At 38.3% G+C, this 22,533-nt stretch overlaps 1 protein-coding gene and 1 non-coding gene across 4 annotated transcripts in view; both read left to right on the top strand.

Moving 5' to 3' along the window:
• The first annotated feature begins 409 nt into the window (after positions 1-409).
• LOC111020518 (coiled-coil protein) overlaps positions 410-22,533 on the top strand; it is a 49,365-nt gene continuing 27,241 nt past the window's right edge. The window contains exons 1-5 of one of the 3 annotated variants that reach the window (XM_088122127.1): positions 410-913; positions 1,602-1,718; positions 6,630-6,797; positions 12,061-12,135; positions 19,000-19,078. In XM_088122127.1, the coding sequence (XP_087978253.1) occupies positions 689-913; positions 1,602-1,718; positions 6,630-6,797; positions 12,061-12,135; positions 19,000-19,078 (664 nt within the window). In that variant the 5' untranslated portion in view covers positions 410-688. Of the gene's footprint in view, positions 914-1,601; positions 1,719-6,629; positions 6,798-12,060; positions 12,136-18,999; positions 19,079-22,533 lie in introns of those variants that run through there. The other 2 variants (XM_022297208.2, XM_088122129.1) reach the window with 2 other exon arrangements.
• LOC148212460 (small nucleolar RNA snoR99) lies at positions 6,963-7,053 on the top strand. Its single transcript, XR_015790017.1, has one exon. It is a non-coding gene; the product is annotated as a small nucleolar RNA snoR99 (small nucleolar RNA).

Raw genomic sequence — 22,533 nt, 5'->3', positions numbered from 1 at the left:
GAGTAGCTAAAGTGAGCATAACTTAACGGTAATTGATATATATCTCAAATCAAGAGGTAGTGAATTCGATCCCTCACATCACATATTGTACTAAAAAAAGAATTATTAGACGATAGTTTATCTGAACATGGTTAAGTGAATAAAGACATTTTGATGGTTCGATCATTATCACTATCATTTTTAATTGGTTAAAATGCCATTTTGTGCGCTCAGACACTCACGAATATATATAAAAATTAGAACAATATAGAAATTAACATGAATTAAAATTGACACTACAAAATATCCCGGATGAAAAAAGAAATTTAAATTTAATTAAAAAAGGGAAAAAAAGGTATAAAATAAAAAAATGGTTGCTCAAACTCAAAGCCGTCGCCGACTCGCGCCGCTGAAGTCAGCCAAGAGACTGGAGAGTTCCCAAAGTCTACGACGAAGTAACGAATAAACACAACAAATTAATAACAAAATTAACAAAAATTTTACATCACACGCGCGCGCGATCGAACCACGCGCATCGTCTTCCTCCCGAGCACTCCTTGAGATTTTCTGGGATTCACTTGTCGATTAACACAGATTAATTGGGAGTTGGAACCTGATCTATGTAGATTCACCGGATCAAATTTCGGAGGAGTCGTATCGCATCAAATGTGCGGCACAGGGCGGCTCAAACTTGTAAACCTGATGTGAAATGCAGCCAAATCTGTTTCCATTTGGCAGTGTTCTCGGAAACCCTTTGGCGTTTGATGGTGATTTGAGCGAAGGATTCCCGACTTCCAGGTTTCTCTTCTTTGTTCCCTTCTTTTTGCTGCAAGGTGGTGGGATGGACTTGTCCAGGGTCGGGGAGAAGATTTTGAGCTCGGTCAGGTCAGCTAGATCGCTTGGACTTCTTCCTGCCACTTCTGATCGTCCGGAGGTAAGTGATTGTACTATTGCCTCTCGTTTTGGCTGATGTTAGGTAGCAGCAGTTGAGTTGGGTTTGATTGAATTGATGGTTATAGGTTCTGAGGCGTGCTTTTAAATTAAATTGAAGCACCCTTTAGCTACAATATTCTGCTCCACTGGTTAATGTCACTGGTTGGTCATAGAGACAATCAACTGGTTATGTATGCAACTTGATGATTTGGGTTGCAGAACACGTAATTTGATGAATCCACTTACCACCAGACACCCTTTTATTGAAGGTTGACAAATTGTGGATCGTATTCTTATTGCAAATGACGTTTTGGAAGACCGGGAAAAGAAAAAGGTCAGAGGGTGAATTTTTCAAATAGATCTTGAAAAAGCATATGATATGGGGGATTGAGATTTTCTCTAGGCTATTTTGGAGAAAAAGGTCCGGTAGTAAGTGGATAAGCTGTATAAGAAGGTGCACTTTGGGAGGACCTTACTTTAAGAAGGTGCACTTTGAGAACCATGTTTTCCTTAATGAAACACTAAGGGGGAGGGTGAAGGTTTCAAGATGTCTTAGGCAAAGGAGACCAATATTATTCTTTTCTATTTGTGTTTGCTGGGGGATGTTTTAAGACGATTGATAATTGAGGGTGAATGAGCTGGTACATTGTGTTCTTCTTTCAATGGATTTTTTGGCATTTTCTATTCAGATTCTTCAACTCAGTTGGTTTTGGACCATGATTCTAAAGAAGAATTATTCAGCTGCTACATGGACCTTTATTGCAATCTCAAACTCGAGGATTTGGGTCAATGCTATCATTTATGAGGTTTGGTTTGGTTTGAACATCTGCAAAGGATTTTTGAAGATAAGCATTTAACTTGTAGGAATGGTTTGATCTAGTTAAGATTAAATCTTCTTATTGGTGTTTTCTTTCTCTTTTATTTGAAAATCACTCTCGTAACGATATTTGTATGAATTTGAGGGCTTTTATCTGGTGTAAACCAGATGAGATGAATTGTAGTAATGATTAGACTGTCCCTTTTATAGAAGAAGGCTACTGACTACACTGCACCTCTTATAGAAGAGGACTACTGACATTTAACAAAATACTCATTAGGCATGGTTGACAGCTGACCAACTAACTTAAGCTTTTAACTAATAAACTCGTCCTCGAGTTTTAAATCCGTGGAGTTAGAAGGCTATGAACAATTATTCAAAATGGAAACTCGTTTCTTCTTGTGGTTCAAAAATACTCCCATTGAAAATGTCTTTTTTAACTCATCAAAAAAAAAAAAAAAAAACTCCTCATATCTACATTCTTGAAGCTGTGAAGGAAAGACTTTCTGGTATTTTCCTGTATAGCCAATGTTAAGTCCAACTGGAGAATAAACACTCTGTTGTTGGTATCTCCTTGCTGGTGGATTATATAGTTTTTGTCTTTCAAGATTGTCGTTGTCATTACCCTTTATTGCTTCCTCTAGACAGTCTTGAATGGGTTGGTTTAGTCCCAGTACTATTTTGTCTCTAAAAACAAAATCTCCATCCAATACGTTCAAACTCGTCTGGAGTATTTCTTGGATTAAGAAATTGTTTGGTTTAGTTAATACCTTACCATTTATAATAAGCTTATTGATGTGGAAGAAATCTTCATCTCCTTCCATCTTTGCACTCATAGGGGAATATTCTTCAGTATCATCAAAATAATCTACAAACCCATCGAAAAATCTTTCTTCTTTGCTGGAAAAATTAGAATCTTGAAATATAACATTCTTAAATTCAATTGGGTAAACTTCATTCGGACGGTGAGAAATTGATTTGGTTGAATGAGTTTGTTCCTCATCTTTCTCATTCTCAATTTCTTGTTTGTATCTGAGCCTTTTGTTTCATCTGAAATTTACGTTAGTCTTTTGCAATCTTTTGAAGTGTCTTCACTTTCTTGCTGGCAAAATCTACCCATCTTGGTTAAGGTATTAGTTGAATATTTTTCTTTGGATGTTGTTCAGAGTTTTGTACAAGAAGAAAGAAAAATTTCACGGCTAGTGTTTGGAGTTCCAGTGGATTCTCCAAAAAAATTATGGAGGTTTCTCTTGGTACTGCTGAAAGTTAAAGATGAAAATCCCTTCTGCCTTCCACTAACTAAGACAGCTTATCCTCTTCACTAGAAGAATATACTTGGGTTTCATGTCTTCTTTGAAACGTAGGGTTCCGATTTGCATTAAGTTAAAAGATTTGTGGTTCTTGCATTCTTCTTGAATCCAAGATTGGTTCTTGAAGCCTTCTTGGTTCAAAATATTACTGATCTTGAGCTATTTTATCACCCTGTTCTCTTATTTCTTCCGTTTGTTCGATGCTTGTTTAATTTTGTTGGAGGTTTAAAGCCTCAAGTTGTCTCATGATAGTTTCCATGAGTTGATGCACCTCACCCACATTCTTTTCAATGTCAATGATAGCTTCTTCAACTGACAATAAGCGTCTGGTTGTGGTTCATGGTGAGAGGGCGATGGTTTGATCTGTCACTTTTCTCGTGAGGGAAGAATCCCCGGTGGGATTGAAAGCCTTCTTGCCCCCCATTTGGAGCCCAAGAATCTTGGTGCTTTGATACCAATTTGTTGTAAACCAAATGAGGAGAATTGTATTAATGAAGATCTAAACACATCAGGGAGTTCACTGCCCCTTTAATAGAAGAGGGCTACTGACATTTAACAAAAATACTTATTAGGCATGGTTAACAGCTAAACAACTAACTTAAGCCTTTAATCATTTATCTATTAAAACCAACGTGTTGGTAGTTACATCATTATCTCTCCTCTCCAGGTTGTTTATTGGTTTTTCTTTTACTTTTGTATCCTTGACAACTTTTATTTTTTTTCATCAATCATTGAAAAACTTGTTTCTTGTTCAAAAGAGAGTAGGAATAGGGAAACACTATTTTTTGGTAGAACTTTCGGTTGGGTCACTAATCTCTTATTCTTCTAATTTTTTTTTCCCTAGAATTTTTGAAGTAGTACAAAGGAAAGATTGTTTAGTTAAAGAAGCATAGGACGAAGATCTTATTGCTGAAATGTTATTATGGTGCTCGGAGTGGGTTCCCTTAAACAGAGAAGTAAGGCTCTTCTCATAAAGTGGCTTTAGAGATTTGCCCTCGAGGAAACAAGTCTTTGGAGAAAGGTCATCGCCACCATTTATTGGGTGGATTCAAACGGGTGGTTAACAAGAAGTACCAAAGGTTCATCGATAGGAAGATCGTGGATTAACATAGACAACAACCGAAAGTCTTTCATTACTTTCATGCTCTTCAAGGTTTTCGATGGTCGAAGAGTGAGGTTTTGGGAAGACGCTTGGGCGGATTCGAAACCTCTTTCCATCTATTTTTCAAACTTTTATGGTCTCTCCTCCATGAAGGGGAAGCCGATAGCTAAGTGTTGGGGTGAAGAGGCCTTGGCGTTGGATCTTGGGTTTCGTAGAAGCCTTTTTGAAAGAGAGATAAATAGATGGGCATCTTTTACTAAGAAGCTGAATGGTTTGTTGATAGGGCCGAGTAAAGATAGAATCTGGTGGACAGCAGATAGTTGTGGCTCCTTTACAGCCAAGTCGACTATTTTGGCCCTTACGTTTCCCTCACTTAAGCTGAAGGCTCCATCAACTAACTTAATTTGGAATTTTAGAGTGCCTAAAAACGTCAAGGTCTTCCTTTGGACTTTGTTTTATACAGGGGTAAGTACGACAGAGAGACTTCAGAAGAAATTTCCCCACTGGGCCCTCTCTCCTTCTATGTGTGGCATGTGTCAGTGCAATATTGAAACGGTAGATCATCTTTTTCTTTGTTACTCTTTAGCTTCAAAGGCATGGTCTTATGTGTCAACAGGATTGGGTATTTCCCATTGCTTCCCTAGGAAAATGGATGATTTTATCTTGGAAGGTTTAGGTGGAACTTCTCTCAAAGGTAATGCCTTTGCCCTTTGGAATTGTGCGGCTAGGTGCTTTGGCTTCCTTGGAAAGAAAGGAACTACTTTTTGAAGATAAAAAGTCCCCGGAGGATTCTTTTTGTATGAATTTACAACATCTTGCTTCTTGTGGGCCACTAACTACAAGAAGTTCTTTTGTAATTTCAGTTTACATTTGCAGATGATACTCTCCTTTTTACCAGTAAGGATCCTACGAGATTTAAAGAACCTCCATAGAATCATCAAGTCTTTCGAGTTGGCCTCGGGTCTCAACATTAATTACAACAAATCTGGAGTTCATGGCATCTCCATTGAGCCACAGATCACTTCCAAAATCGCTAAAGCCTGGGGATGTAAAGTTGGATCTTGGCAATGTAGCTACTTGGGTTTCCCAGTGAATAATAACCCGAGTAAGGAGTCTTTTTGGCGACCTATCATTGAAAAACTACGGAACCAACTTTGTAAGTGGAGCAACCTTTTTATCTATAAAGGGGGGAGACACACCATTCTTCAATCGATCCTATCCAACCTACCCAGCTATTACCTATCCATTTTCAAGCTATCAAGGAAGGGCCCTTGCATAACCATCCTCTCTCAATCTCATGTCATCAATGACTTTGCAATTTGCCAGGCGGGAGATAGTAGCCACTGCAGTTTTTGGGAAGATAGGTGGTTATTGGAGGGGACTTTAGCCAGACTCTACCCAATGCTTTATGCCATAGCAACAAATAAGGAGGCCACTATAGCAGGCCTATGGTCCAAGCCCATCTCTTCTTGGGACTATAGATTCCAAAGACCATTGAAGGATGAGGAGTTTGATGAATGGCTGAGGCTTTCCCACATCCTAAGTGAGTATGTTCCTCCACTCTTAGATGACAAATGGATATGGCCCCTTGACCCGACTAAAGCTTTCTCCATAAGCTCTGTCTTCTGGCACCTGACTTCGGCTGAGCTCCACAATCCCTCCACCCTTTTTCCCATCCTTTGGCAGGGGAAAATGCCCAAAAAGGTAAAGTTCTTTTGCTGGGAGCTCAGCCATGGTGCACTGAACACTTACGATCACATACAGAAAAAGCTCCCCCAACTGCTGCCACCTCTGCTACAGGGCCTCGGAAACTCAATGACACCTATTCATCAGGCATCAGCTGCAATTTTTCCACTAGGTTCTGGGAGCGGGTCCTTTTTGATTTTGGGTGGAAGATAGTGCTACGCAACCACCCCTTTACCTTCCTTGATTATCTCTTGGCAGGCCATCCCTTCAAAAAACATATAGCAATGGAACAGTAAGAAACAAATTTTACATTGATATATAAAAAGGAACAGTAATTGTTCAAAGATCAAACGTCCGGAGGGGTTATAAGAGTAAAAGAAATGAAAAGAAATTAAAGGTACAACCATGATACCCAATAAAACTAATTCAGGTGTTATTTGTAAGAAACGTTCTGAATTGTTTCTTCAATTTTGCTAGGAGGGTAGAGTAATGTAGAAAGGGAAGCCATTTTTGTAACCTACCGTGGATGTTGATCTTTTCAGGGTTTTTTTATAAAAAAACTGCCTAGGCTTTCAGTTAGTTTTTGAGAGTAGATTAGAAAACGAAGAAAAGTATTAATAAATAAGCATAATTTTTAAAATTGAAAATCAAACAAAATACATTATTATCATAAGAGCTCTTAACAAATACCTTTTTCGATTTATTAGAATCCAGTTTATAATACCTTTTTCCATTTTTCTTTATTAGAAGAAAAAATTACTGATTGAGAGTTCAATCTTTTGTTTTTGACCTTCTTGAGCAGGTTCCCGCACGTGCTGTAGCTGCAGCAGCTGTTGCTCGTGCGCTTGCAGGACTACCTCCTCATCAGAGATTTAGTCTCTCATCAAGCTCTGAAGAACTGAGCTCAATATATGGCAGTAGAAATCATGGTCAAGAAGTAGAGGAACTAGAGGAAGTTTTCTACGAAGAGGTGCTACTTGCTATTGTTACTATAGTTACTTTAGTGGTTATTTATTTACTGGCGTGGTTCTTGTAAATATTATCTTACATTTTTTTTTTGAGAAACGTAAATATTGAATTACATTGCGAATGCTTATTAACCATCTTTACTTCAAGGTTAAACGAGGGCATATTCATTCTTATTAATCCTCATATTCATTCCCATCCCTTTCACTTTGTCAGTTTTCTTTTGCATGTCTTGCTGATCATTGTCGGATGGAAGATTTAAACTTTCATTGTCAATTGTATCCAGCTTCTTCAAGGTTAAATGAGGGCCACTCCTAACTCTTGGCATCTTGGATGGATGACCCCTTCCATGAGAATTAGCAATGCCTAAAAAGAGATAGGGCTCCTATTTTTACTTGGAAGTCAGGAAGTTAATAAAATCCCATTTTTGTCCCTTTCCAATAACCTTGTTTGGTGAAGGATATTTTTGAATTCTTCTTTTTTAGTTATAATTTAAAGATATGCTTGGTTAAAATCATCACATGTAGTTACTAATTTTACTAAATTTTAAATGATTATAATTTTTTGTTTTTTTTTTAACAAGAAACAAACTTTTCATTGATAATATGAAAAGTAAGAAAATGTTCAAGGATATAAACTCCTAATGGGAGCGAAAAAAGATAAAAAAACACCCAACAAAGAACCACCATGAAAAAGATACAAGAGAATACAACAAAATGCCAAAACTGCATGCTACAAACTGCAAAAGCAGCCCCACTAAACCTAAAGCCAAAGTTGGAATGAGCCGACTTGAGGCAAAAACTTCTTCAGGGCTTGCAAAATAATAATGAACGCCTGCTAAAGAGAAGCCAAAACAATCACTAAACGAACCATCAAACAACTGAGGGGCCGAATAGAAAAGAGAGATCTTCAATAATGTCTAAGAAGTTGACAGAATCTTCTGAAATAGAGGAAGAACGAAAGGAAGAAAAATCTCCGAAGTTGCTTCCTGCTTCTAAAATTGACTCTATGCTAATAAGACTGACTTCCTGATCCTCCGAATAATTTAAAAAGTAATCTTCCAGAGCATCTTTGACAATGCCTTTGTTAGTTGAATGGATAACCCGTTGAGATAGTTGGAACTTCATTGAAAAATCTTGAGATTCTTCTTTTTGAACCTCAAAATCGAGGGGGGAAGCTTCCGACAAACAAACAACTTTCAGATCCTTGCTATGGTCAGGCACCATTGAACCTCCTTTCGAAATAATTAGTGTCAATGATTGATTTCTACAAGGGTGATCCCAAGTTTCTCAAAAAAGTGAAAAAAATCTTCTTGATTGTTGCAGAAGGAATCTCTCGAAGGGATAATATAATTTTTGGTTTGTTTAATCTCTAAGTTCCTTTAGCACAGTTTTTGTTACTAGAAAATTAATCTCCGACGAACTTTTTGATGTTCTTATGATTAGCAAGGGTAACATTCTTTTTTATGAGGCCAACGCGAGCTTTGCTCACTGGTAATTGACATATATCTCCAACCAAGAAGTTGTGAGTTTGATCCCCCACCCCCACGTGTTGTACTAATAAAAAAGGGTCTGTTTCCTTGAACTCTAATTTAAAAAGGAAACATTTTTTTTTTGAAGAGAAACATTGAATTATTTCATTGATGAGATGAAATATACTCAAAAAAAAGAAAAAGAAAAAGGAAAATGGAGAAAACTGTCCCATGCCGAAGAAGGCTACAAAAAGGACATCTTGTTGGCCAAGAATGTAGAAAAACTATAATTTTGAAAGTATGCTTAAATTTTACACCAATATATAGCCAAATAAGTTAAATTATCCATGCACAACTTATCGAAAGACTTCCCATTTTCTTTGAAGATGTTGTTCCTTTCTAACCATATTGACCAAAGTAGTTTGCTGGAGAAAGGAGTTAGTGGAGGCTGCTTGAAAGGCTTAACAGTGGGGTTCCATGTTAACACATCCAATTTGCAGATGATACACTTTTCTTTTTTTAGATTGGAAACTTTGATATATTCCATAAACAACAAAAGGGAACAGCCTAAGGGCTGGGTAGAGAGAACCCCACTCAAAGAAAACTAGACAATCTCTTTCCAACCCTTCACGACCGTGGAAGGGTTATAATTACAAAAGAATTTCCTATAATTGATGCACCACCAAGAGGCGGTGTGCTGTACATTCCTACAAAAAATGTCAAAAGAGGAAGTCTTATCTTTAAAAACATGAGAATTTCTTTCCAACCACAAATGCCACAAAAGAGATCTCGAAGTACAATTCCATAAGAACTTTGCCTTCTTAGAAAGGTTCCACCCGTAAAGAGCTTCAGAGAGCCATGTATCTACTTATCTTCTCAGTTGATGAGACACTTATCTTCTCTGTTGATGATGATGATATGCTTAAGAATCTGAAGGAAATGGTATGCTGTTTGAAGCTCTCTCAGGTCTGAAGATCAGCATGGCGAAGTCTATCATGGTTGGCTTGGATGTTATGGAGGAGGTGATGTCCACTGCTAAGTTGTGGGGCTATGAGGTAGGGTCTTGGTCTCTTTTGTACTTGGGAATGCCATTGGTGGCATGAATGTGACAGAGGAGGACGTGATATCCACTGCTGAGTTGTGGGGCTGTGAGGTAGGGTCTAGATCTCTTTCGTACTTGGGAATGCCGCTGGGAGGTAAAACAAATAAGCTGGCCTATTGAGAGTCCATTGAAGATAAGGTGGCTAGGAAATCGGCTAATTGGATAACTTTTTTCTTACCAAGAGGAGGTAGATTAACGTTGGAGAGGTCTGTTATTTCTCGCATTCCTTTGTATTATCTCTCAATCTTCAAATACCCAAAACAATCCATAAAAATGCTGGAAAGATTGATTAGTAATTTCTTCTGGAAAGGAGATAAAGAGGAAGGGGCTCTAACTTAATTAGATGTTATATTACTGCACTCCCTACAGCTCTGGGAAGAGCTGGTTTAGGTAGTTTGGTGGCAAAAAACTCTACTCTGTTAGCTAAACAGGGGTGCCATTTTATCATTGAAAAGGACGCTCTTTGGAGGTCTGTGATAGCCAACAAATACCATTTGTTAACCAGTATGTGGTGGCCGGCTTTAAAAGGTGCAACCAAGTACAAAATCTGATGGGTTAACATCTTAAAATGATGCTCTAAAGCGGATGAATTATACATCATTTTTTTAGACGAAAAGTCGAGCTTTCATTAAGAAAAATGAAAAGAAAAAATGGAATTAAAGAACGGGCTCGAATCAAAATAAAACCTAAGGAGTAATTACAAAAAACTTTGGACATTTGAAGCTCAAAGTGAGACATTAAACCGAATAAGGGCTCACACCTCTCTAGATCTCTCTACCCCACTAAAAATCCTATTACAAAAAACTTCCATTGTTGTCTAGTTGGTTAGGGTGAATGAAACAGAATTAAGGTGAGTAAGGGGGATAAAGTGTTTTTTTGGGAAGACCCATGGCTCTTGAATGCACCTTTTCAACATATCTAGCAAATTCAAAAGAGCTTGTGATTTCTCAATGCTGGTTTGAAAGTCAAAGGGGTTAGGATTAAAATTTAGAAGGAACTTATCATACATGGAGGTGGAAGAGTGGACCTTACTTTCAAATTCCTTGGCTGACTTCGCCCTAACCAACATTGAAGATGTGAAAGTGTGGGACTTCAAAACCGATGGAATGTTCTCGGGGAAATCTCTTTTGCCTAAGCTCGTTAACCAGCCAACGATTTTGAGTTCTCTCTATGGGAATTTGATTTGGCCAGGTGAAGTTTTGAAGAAGGTGAATGTTTTCTTGTGGATTTTCGTGTATGAGAGGCTGAATACTTGCTGCAGACTCTAGAAGATGTTGCCTATGATGTTTCTCTACCCTAATTGTTGGTGTGTTCTGTGCAGAAAGAGTGGAGAAGTTGTGATGCATCTTTTCTTCACTTGCCCTTTTGCAGGTGCTTGTTGGGAGGAGTTGTTCATGGTGTTTTCCCAACAAAGCACCGGAGGCGTTTCTCCAGCTAATTTGTGGAATGTGTTTTAAAGGCCAGACAAGAGTTTTTTGGTCCAATGGTGCGATAGGGATTCTTTGGAGATTGTGGTTTGAAAGAAACAAAAGAACTTTTCATGGAGAATACTTTAATAGGGCGGTTTTTTGTGAGCTTGTTAAAATCTTTGCTCTTCTTAATTTCATAACTCAAATATTTTCCAATTGATAGTTTTTTTTGTAACCTTTTCTGCTTGTGGGGATATCTCAACTCCCCTTCTATGTATTCCTCCTTCGATAATGACAGTTTCATTTCTTATTGAAAAAGGGAAAAAAAGAACTATATTGACCAAAGAAAAGCTCTTATGAAGTTGACCAAAGTTGCTTCTTCTCCCTATGGAAAGGCATCTAGCATGCCACAGGGATCCCCTGACATGGCGGGGAGCCACCAAAGGACGATAACAACTTCTCTCTAAAGAGATTAGCGTAGATGCAATTGATAAATAAGTGGCTTTGAGTTTGGGGACCATTTGAGCAAATAGGGCAGTAGTGTGGAGAGAGTGTAAGCCATGTAACCCTTCGCTGCAATCTGTTAAGGGTGTTGATGCAAGAGTGAGAAAGCTCCCATATAAAAAACTTGACCTTCTTTGGATATTTGCCCTTCCAAATATTATTTTAAAGATGGTGGCAGTGACTGGGATCTTTGACAGCAAGATCATGGGTGAGGGATTTAGTAGAAAAGGTGCCCTTAGATTCAAGCTGGTCTATGTGGTGGCTGAGATTAATAGAGGACATACTGTTGAAGGATCATAAAGATATTTCACGGTTGGATATTGAGTTGCTTTTCTTTCCCAATAAATAAAATATTAAAAGTTCATATTTTTTAGTCAATGAAAAAAAGAGCCTCCTGATGATCGTTAAGGATTGGAAGGTCTTTCTTCTTTAGATTTTTTGGGGGTGTTTCCTCAACCACGGCCTTTAGGCGGCCTTTTGAATATATTCACAAAGTTTCTTATCAAAAAGAAAAGAAACTTTGACTGATCTCCTCACTACTAAGCACCGACAATAATGCTCTCTTTGGTTTGCTTTGCTTGACTGTAATTATTATTTTTTGGCTGCTGCTAGTGTTTCCAATTCTGTTTCTTTTAAGTGTATTCTTTTCTACATTTACCTACATTCTATTCTGATTTTGGAGCTTAGATCTGTATTCTTTCCTACCTTGTTCCCGCCTTGGGAAGGTGGAGGGGGGGGGGGGTGGTCAAGACTGCTGAATCATTCTTAATTCTTACTGCAGGACTTTGACCCAGTTAGACATGTATTAGAGCATGTTCCATCAGAAGAAAATGATCTGGAATATTTGGAGAAACAGGTAGCTTTCCACTTACTCAATCCCTCCAAGTATACATGATATCTGCCTTATTTCTTATATAAAGCCATAGTTCATTTTTTGAATTGCACCTGTAAGTAGGCTTTCTTTTTTCTAGATCTTAGGGGAATTTACTAGTAAAACTATGGAGGTATTGTCATGACTTAGTTTTATGAAGGATCATGATATAAAACAACCATACTTCAAATTCATAAGTAAATTAAAAGTCCATCTTATTGATTATGAATAATATCAACTTCAACATAGTCTAGTCCATGTACGCAAAGGAAACATGTAATAACCAACTAAATAAGCTACCTCAAAATAATACAATATATCACTTGAAGAACAATTTTCTAACTTACTATAAATAGCATAATCTTTCATAAAGACATGGCTCACTTGGTTACAAAAGAGTGAGGGAGTAAATATGAAAGTATTCAGTTTTGTGAGGCCAACAAGAGTTAGAAGGGGTCAAAAGCTCCCAGCATTTTCCGACAAAAATATATATATTTTTTGGATAAGAGACTTCCATATATAATAAAAAGGAAGTACAAGCTAAGAGTTGGGGGAGAGGAAAACCCCACCCAAAGGAAACTAAACGACCGCTTTTCAATTGTTCATGGACAAGTAAAGGTTGTGATTACAAAATAGTTTCTTGTAATTAATACACCTCCAAGAAGCAGTGTGTTGTACATTTCTACAAAAAAATGTCAAAAGAAGTAGATCTGTCCTCAAACACCCGAGAACTCCTTTCTAACCGAAGGTGCCATAGAAGAGCTCTTGATGCACATTTCCATAAAAAAATTACTTTTTTAAGGAGCCACCAGCCTTGTATAACTTCAGAAAGCGAATCGTCTATTTGCTTGGGGAAGCATATCGAAAGCCCGAAGAGATCTAAAAGAGAATACCATCTTCGAGCCGCAAGAGGGCAGTGAGTGAATAAGTGGTCTATGTTCTCACCATTGTTTGTGCAAAGACTACAAACTGAGGGGGAAATCATCCAGTTGCCACACTTCTTTTTTTTTTAACAAGAAACCAATTTTTCATTGATGATATGAAAAGGAAGATAAAATTCAAGGATACAAGCTCCCAAAGGAAGCGAAAAAGGAATAAGAAAAATAATCAAAACATAGAAACTAAAAACCCATGAAATAGATGAGATCTACAGCCCAAGAACAAATGCTGAAAAACTGTCAAGCCCAAGAACAAATGCTGAAAAACTGTCATCAATAAAGCTTGCCAATCTAAAGGACTGACTGCTGAGAGGAAACCAAAACAATCACTTAACACAAATTGATTGCCAAAATGAAGAAATAAAGAATCTGAAACCTCCCTCTACCAAGAGAAGACACGAAAACTATAATATCCAATTCCCAATCAAAGAGGCCTCTACGAAAGCCTAAATCCCAATCATTTTCAATACTGTTCCAATATGCAGCAAACATGGCTTCTTTCTTTATGGAGATGCTGTGCAAATCAGGGATCTAAATTTGAAGAGGACTCTCCCCAATCCAAGTGTCCGATGTGATTCCCCTTTTGCAAACTAGAAACTTGGAAAAGAAGGAACCTTTTTTAGGAATATCAAACCAAGGTCTTCCTCGGGCATGCCCTTTAGTTGGGAGAGTACCGCAACCGTTGCTGTTTTCTCCATAAATAATGGTTATCACCTTTCTCCAAAGGGAATTGGGTTCTTGAGTGAATCTCCAAAGCCACTTGAGAAGTAAGCTATTGTTCTTCCGTTGTAATGCCACTATTCGAAGCCTTCCAAACTGCAAAGGAAGAGCTGTCTTCCCCCAATTCACTAGGTGATTGCACGCCCCTTTCAAAATCCCCCCATTCCAGAAGTTCCTTGTCAGCTTCTTTATTTCTTTTATCACCCTCGTCAGGGCTTTTAGGACCGAGAAGAAATAAAAAAGAAGGCTAGTGATCACTGATTGCGCTAGAGTAAGCCAACCACCTTTCAAGAGGAAGAGATTCTTCCACTTGTCAAACTTTTTCCTCACTTTGTCAATTAACAGGTCCCAAAAAGATTCTTCTTATAATTTCCTCCCAACGGTATTCCCAAATAGGAAAAAGGAAGCATCTCTACCTTGCATCCCACTTGTTGGCCATGGTCTGCAGCAGAACTTCCTCCACATGTAACCATATAAGAGTTCTTCGTAAGTTCAAAGTCAGCCCTGAAGCTTTAAGAAAAATGTCTAGAAACATCCACCATCTATCGATCATACCTGGTTCGTTCGGGCAGAAAATTATTGTGTCATCCGCATACTGCAAATGAGATACCTCTACCTTCTGTCTACCAACCCCGAAACCTTTTATCAGCCTTCTTTGACTACAATAGTGGATCATTCGGCTAAAGGAGTCGCCAATTAATGTGAAGAGGAAAGGAGAAAGAGGATTCCCTTGCCTCAACCCTCTTTTCGCCAAGATTTTTCCCCACGGTCTACTATTTATGACAATGGAAAAATTCACTGTAGATAAGCATCCTTTTATCCACCTTCTCCATTGAGGGCCAAAGCCCTTTTGTTCCATCATCACATCAAGGTACAACCAATCCACTTTATCATAGGCCTTCTCATAATCTAGATTGAGGGCAAAACCAGACTTGTTCCTTACCTCCGAGTCTCCCACCGTCTCGGAAGCTATTAGAATAACATAAAGCTGACTGAGCATCCTGAATAATAGAAGGAAAAACTTTCTTAAGTTTTTCTGCTAGCACCTTTGATAAGATCTTATACAAAGAAGTCACAAGACTAATCGGCCTGTACTCCCCCACCTTTATCGCCTTCGCTTTTTTCGGAATCAAGCAAACATATTCTCATTTGTACGCCGGTTTATGATACCGTTTCTAAAACGGTCTTGGAACACCCCTAATAAATCATGCTTGAGGATGTTCCAAGACTTATTGAAGAATTCATTTGTGAAGCCATCCGGTCCAGGGGACTTCAAATTCCCAAGGCTAAACACCGCTTTTTGACTCTCTTCTAGATCAAAGGATCTCTCAAGCCAAACTTTCCAATTCTCTTCTAGGCTAACCCATTGAACGTTTTCTACGAGGAACCAATGCCCTGAAGTTTCACCATATAAGCATTTGTAGAACCCAACTATTTCTTGCTCAATCTCTTCTTCTGAGGTTAGCAAGTCCTGTTGTTTGTTTCCAGCATAGATATTATAGACTTGGACTTTCTAGCCGAAGACCATTTGTGGAAGAAGTTGGAATTTTCATCTCCTTTCAGCCACACCAGCTTACATTTTTGTGCCCACTTTCTTTGTTCACTGATGATTAGGTCTAAATAGGCCTTTTTTTTCCTCCCTTTCCCTTCTTTCTGTCTCAGTCATCAATCCAACCACTTCTAAATTATCTAGCTTTTAGCTTTCCCACAAAAGAGTATCCCAGCCATTGGATTTCCACCAAGATTCTACCTTTTCCTTGAACGAGGGATTATCTAACCACATATTCCCAAAACTAAAAGGGGAAGGACCCCATTTATGATTGCCTAACTTCAAAAGAAGGGGGAATTCATCCGAAGTCGTTCCTCAACTTCTTTAAAAGCAACAACCCATCTTTTAGAGAGAAGGAACCGATCCGATCGATGCGAGTAGCTACCGGCCTTTCTCTTAAATCAGACCATGTGAAAGAACCATTCTTCATGGGTACATCAAACAAGTTCAGATCATCAATCAGCAAATTAAACTTCATATTTCTAGTGAATCTACCCCGATTGGAATTTTCTTCTAATCTTCTTACCACATTGAAATCACCCCGAGTGGTTCGCGCACAGGTCATTCAAGTAAAAAATTTCTTGCCAGAAGTCATCTCTAGAGCTCCAGATGGCCTTCACTAGACTTCTATCAAACGATTGAATTTTCGTTTCTTGTATGACGACCACGTCCGAATTTGCTTTAACCAAAAGGGATTTGACGAGTGCTCTTTTGGAGGGAGCACCCAGGCCTCAAACGTTCCACGAGACTAGTTTCATTTAGAAACCAGCAGTCCCTCTTCTACATGAGCATCTTCTGCTTCTATTTCTTTCTCCGTCGATCTCAACAAGTTGGTAAGTTATCTAGATTTTTTGTTTGCTGAAACACTCCCCTAGTTAGAGATAGGCTTGATGCACATTTTGCATTTCCATAAATTACGGACCAGCTTTTTAGAAAAAGGAAAGTGATCAATATCCTCTTCGCTATCTTCTGAGTCTTCCTCCTCGATATCTTGTATCAGGCCTTGTTATAGACTCACTAATGAGTTGTTTCCATCATTTTCCTTTTCCTTTTCTCTATCGCAGTCTGTAGAGCAAATCACTCCTTTTTTTTTAAACAAACGGGTTTGGTTGCTTTTTGAAAAAGACACTACCTTCTCCTTGTCTTTTGTCCTTTTCTTTTCACCTCGAGAAGAGGGAAAAGTCGGTTTGAAGGGCTCTATGCTCCCCGTATAGTTAGGCAAAGGTAGTTTGTCCTTTTGCTTTTCTATGTCAGTTGTGGGGCCCATCGCTTCTTTCTCTTCTTTTTGCAAATCCGTGTAACTTTCTTCTTGCTGTAAAAAGGTTCTACTCAGAGTCCCCATTTCCAGCCGTCTCGAAGGGGTGAGGGGAGTACCTAGTGTTGACCATCGGGTAATTGCACCCATCTTCTATCCTCCATCGGTCAACAGAGCTGAAATCGTTTCCTTCTCTCTCCTGGTAAAAGAATTTCGCCGCCTCCCGTGAGAAACCTCCATGAACCGCTACATGTGTTTCGGCTAGCCACTTGCTATCTTCAAAGGAAACCACCTTTGCCTGAAAACAATGGAAGCCATCGACCAAACTAATTTCACTTCCGACAAAAATAAGAGAGATGATTATCCTTCTAGGCTCTTCTGCACAAGGAGCTCCAATTTAGATTGATGACTATAGAGGGAGTTCTTTCTATCTTACCATCCATATTTTTTGAGCCCACTAAGGGATTTCTCCTTTGTCCTACATGATATGAAAACTTCTGTATCATTAGATTTATAAGGAGGGGGATGTCTCTTCCCTTGCGCTTAGGTTATTTGCTCCTTTTTTGTGATTAGTTCTTGTGATTAATTCCATTCGCTCATTATTTTTGTAATTAACTCCACTCTCAAGTTATTTATAAAAAAATAAAATAAAATAAAGAGCTCTATGAGGGTGTAAGACCACATAAAAACCTTACACTTTTTGGATAGATCTAGCTTCCAAAGGGTCTTACAAAATTTAGGAGGGACAGCTGGCATTCCTTCTATGAGGGAGGAAAAAAGCAATTTGATGCTATAGTGAAAAACCAATTCTTCTTAAGCTCTAAGGCTCTTCGGTCCTCTAACCCTGGGGGGATTTTACTGTTAAACATGAAAGGAATCTTGAAAGAACTCCAACTAGAGTTTATTAATAATAAAAACGATTAACCCACTATTTATATAAGATTAAAGTCTACTAATCCAACTATACTAACTGGCACAATTAGCAATTTCAAACAAAATTACAAAATAACCGCTAATTACTCTCCACGCTCTTAAATTGTTTGAGATGGTTGTGAGGTGCCTCAAGGCTTATGCCTATGCTGCATAAGAAAAACCTTATGTCTTTGAGGCTTGAACGGAGTACCCTTAAATTCCAAGACCAATAAGAAGGAAGAATGCCTCTAAATATGATCTTTAGTGTTGAATTTCCCATATAAGACTTGCTAAGCAAAAAATTTGACCTTCATACAAATTTTGAGCTTCCACAGAGGAAAGTAAAGGGTTTTAGTAGTATGATGGCTACCTAAAATTATAAGGGGAGAACAACAAGAGTTAGAAGGAGTAGTTATGGGAAAGTAACTTTTACCAGAAGCTCAAAGTTATTTGTGGTTATGGGGAAGGATAAACAGGAAGGACATAGGCAGTTCAAGAGGTGATCAACCTATCCAGGACAACCAAACGAGTTATTCTTAAGTTCTCTGGGTTATAGTTTTTTTTGGACTTATAGGTAGGCCTTATAATTGAAGAACAAATATCATAATCTCAAACCACTTGTTGGGATGCGGTTCAATCCATAATAATAAATTCACTGCCAAATAGAACTTTAATAAAATGGACAACTGAAAGCTCTATTATAGGAAAATACATTAGAAAAAGATCTAATAAGATATATAATTCACACTCTGGTTGAAGCGATCTAATCATGAAACCTAGTTGATTTCCTAAATGATAGAGATTCGTAAAGTAGTTGTTCTCATGAGACCCATGCTGCGTAATTTCGAGATGCCCTCTTTAAATGCTAAAGACCCTTCTCCCTATAAACAAAATGTTAAAGTTGCTACTTGGGATTTTTATGGATCTGTAGATCCTTTACTCTTTCTTTTCTTCAGTTTCCTAGGCATTGGCTTTCCATTGGTATCTGAAGTTGAAGTTCATGGCTGAATGATTTTTTTGTTTGATGTATATTGTATATCATATGGGAAACTAGTCTTCTTCCTGCGTCCCTCTGTTAATTTGGAGCATCAGGGTAGATACATATACAAGACATATGGGAAAAACGAACTGTATATTGTATTGATTAGGAATTTTTGGTTAATGATCTCACATTCTTTTCTTCTGCATCCTTTTTATTATTTACCGTCTGTGTTGAGTTTCTGTCCTTTTTCGTTTCTCTTTCCTAATTTCTATCTAAACTATTCTGTAAATTGTCCTTATCCATGTCCCCAATTTAAGTGCACTATATGGGAATACCAGTCATCTACTACTTTAATGCTTATACAGTTATTATAGTCATTTATTCATATCCAATAATCTGAGATAGTTTGGTTTTTTTTCATCCGATTTTATTATTCAAATTTGACTTTCATCTCTCTTCCCATTGAGTAATTCTTGAAAAACTTTATTTTAAGGCTACCAAGAGATTAGCTCAACTTGATAAAGTGGCTGAGCGTTTATCTCGCCATGTAATGGAGCATCATGAAGTGATGGGTATGGCTGTCTCTCTCTTTCTACTCCCTACTCCCCTACCCCTTTCTTGTCCTCTAGGGGTGTAGTTTTGGTTTTATTCTTGTGTTTGGCTTGATTGGAGAGTTGATGTTTCTCTTTGGTGATATTTAGGTTGCTGCTCTCTCATCAATCTTTGGTTTAGGAGTCTCTATATGTAGTGGATCTCAATTTTTGCTGCAAAATTTTATGTTTTTAGTGTATCAATTAGGTGGTTGGTGTAAACCAATTGAGAAAATATTATTGATTAGCTTCTGACTTTACAATAGGAGAAGGTTGGCATTTTATAGGCAGTCAATTGAACCTTCAACAGAAGATATTAACAAACTAACGGCTAATTATTGCTATAAACTGAACTAACAGCTACTAAAACAAAACAGACGGTAACTAATTTACATCAAATTACCTCTTGTCCAGGAAAAATTCGTCCTCGAGTTTAAGCTGCTAGTGTAAAAGCATCCTCTGCTTGGTACTCATATATATCCTCAATATTGAATACTGGGTGTATTTTAAGATCTGCCGGTAAGTTGACTCGAAATGCATTGTTTCCGTACTTCTTTAGGATCTCAAACAGTCCAATTTTCTTGTTCTGCAGCTTGTTATATGTGCCTTTTGGGACTTCTTTACATAGACCATTACTAGATCTCCTTCAGAAAAAGACTTTGCTCGGCAATGGCTGTCTGCACTAGCCTTATAGGTTGCTGTGGCTTGCATAAGGTTGTCTGTTACTTCTTTGTGCAACTCCACATTCCGCTTAGCCATGTGTTCTGCTTCTTGATTAAAATCAAAGCGGAAGGAATATTAGCAAGGTCCACGGTTAGTCTAGGAAGTTCAGTATATACAATCTTGGAGGGGGACTTCCCTATAGATCTGTTCTTCATATGATTGTAGGCAAATTCAGCCTGGGCAAGTGTAAGGTCCCACTGCTTCAGTTTATTGGTCCCCAAGCACCTTATGAGGTTTCATAAGGTTCTGTTAGACCTCCGTCTGGCCGTCCGTTTGAGGATGGCTGGTTGTGTTGAATTTTAATTCTTTATCAAATTTCTTCCACAATGTTTTCCAGAAGTGACTCAAGAATTTGACGTCCCGATCAGAGACTATGGTTTTCGGAATGCCATGTAAGCGGACAATCTCACGGAAAAAAAGGTTTGCCACATAAATTGCATATGATGTCTTTTTACATGGAAGAAAGTGTGTCATCTTGCTAAATCGGTCAACGACAACCAAAATCGAGTCATAACCCTACTGAGTTTTGGGAAGACCAAGAACAAAGTCCATGGATAAATCTTCCCAAATTGATTTAGGAATTGGAAGGAGGAGTATAGCTGGTGGGGGGGGCCTCCTTGGCCCTCGCCTCTAGGCTGTTCTCCTTTTTTGTGATTAATACATGCTTTGTTTCTTTTCAAAAAAAAGAAGGGGGAGTATAGTCCGGTATTATGAGATTGTCCTTTGGCCGTTTGTCAAGTAAGACATTGATTAAAAAAGTTATTGACATCTTTTCGTAATTGTGGCCAAAAAAAAAAACGTGCTGCCACTAGATCCAAAGTCTTATCACGACGTAGGTGGTCAGCCAAACCACCACTATGCATATCTTGGATTAAGGTTTCACGAAGGGAAGTATGTGGAATGCATAAACGGTCTCCTTTAAAAAGATATCCATCAGAATATGGAATCTTGACTATTGACATGTTGGTTGCGTTGAACCCAGTTGCTGTGAAAGTCACTGTCATTCTCGTAGGAAGTAGGTAGATGGTCAAAAGCAATGACTTGACTTGAAAGAAGAGTTAAAAGACTAGTTTTTCTGCTTAACGCATCAGCCACCTTATTAGTAATTCCAGCTTCATGCTTAATAACAAATCAAATTTCTATATGAATGAGATCCAACGGGCATGCATCCTATTGATAGTTTTATATGTTTGTATATACTTAAGAGATAAATGATCCATAAAAAGGATAAATTCCTTGCAAAGATAATGTTCTCATTGTTTAAGTGCCCTAATCAATGCATACAACTTTTGTTCATATGTGCACCATTTTTGTCTCAGTGGTGTAAGTTTTTTACTCACCTAAAATATTTGATAGGGTGACCCTTTTGTGATAAAATTGCACCTATACCTATGTGAGAGGTGTCTACAGCCACTTCAAAGGGTAGGGAGAAATCTGGTAAGCCAGAACAGGTGTAGAACTTAACCGGTCTTTGAGAGTGTGGAAGCTACTTGTTTGCTTGGTACCCCAAGAGAACTTGCCCTTTTTAAAGTCTCGGTTAAAGGTGCTGCTATAGTACTAAAACGACGGATGAATTTTCTATAAAAAGAGGCTCATCCTAGAAAGCGTTGGATATCCCTAATTGAGGTAGGTGTAGGACATTGTTGGATGGCAGCTATTTTAGAAGGATCCATCGATATGCCATATTTAGTATAAAACCCAAGGAATGTATCTCAGATCCAATGGATTTGAAGAATCAATGTTGCGTCCACACAACTGTGTCGACAGCACGTGCAAGTATACACGATTCGTCAGTGGTAGTACGTAACAAGGTCGTATCCACAAGGATTTTTGGTTGATATTTTAACGATACAAGCAGATACCAACAAATAAAATATGTGCAGAGTTTGGGTATGTATTTTATCTAGGAGAATTAAAATAAAGTAATAATAGGACGATAGAACTTTGCAAAAGACAAAAGTTTCGAAGCTATCAACACAAGAAAGTAGCAGCACAGAAAGCGATAACGGAGGATTAACATATATGGAAAAAGTGGGGGAGATTTAGCATGCTTTCACAAGTTATCAACCTACCCTCTAGCGTATCTAACATTTACTAGTGCCCAGTTCGACTCGGTTCCCTCCCGAGATACCCCAAACATGAGTGAATACAACTCCCGTTGCTAGTTACCCAAGCAATAAACTCAAACTATTGGCATGATTAGGGGACCCCATTCCTGAGTATCCCTGTAGCCATAGAAAAGTGCTAACCACAAGCAAAACAAATCAGCACCTACAAGCCCTATTGGATCAATATTGAAGCTAGCATACACGAAACAACGACCAACAGTAATGCAAAGATTGAAGAAATGAATTCAGATTTGCTTAAAAATAAATATAGCAGCTAGAGGTTCGGTCGCAAGTCAGTTACAACATGTAAACCTCCCCCAAAATAGGGTTTAGCTCCTAATGGGTGAAGAAAACAAAATGGAAGAAGAAGAAATACAACCCATAGCAGAACAATGGCTAAATGGCGAACTTCCCCTCTTTGGCTTCAGCTCTCCTCCCAAAAATGGGTATATTCCGTTCCTTGGTCTTTTCAACTCTCAATTTTTGTCTTCCTTGGGATCTGCGTGTCTGTCGGCTAGGGCAACATTCCCTTTAAATATCGGGTCCCGTTTTTAGGGCACCCGACTGGGGATTGTACAGACATATGTAAATCCCGTATTTTTGAAT

The sequence above is a fragment of the Momordica charantia genome, assembly GCF_013281855.1.
Source record: "Momordica charantia cultivar OHB3-1 chromosome 3 unlocalized genomic scaffold, Mcharantia_2.0 BLBB01000003.1, whole genome shotgun sequence".
Lineage (NCBI taxonomy): Eukaryota > Viridiplantae > Streptophyta > Magnoliopsida > Cucurbitales > Cucurbitaceae > Momordica > Momordica charantia.
This window is presented reverse-complemented; position numbering and strand designations above follow the sequence as displayed.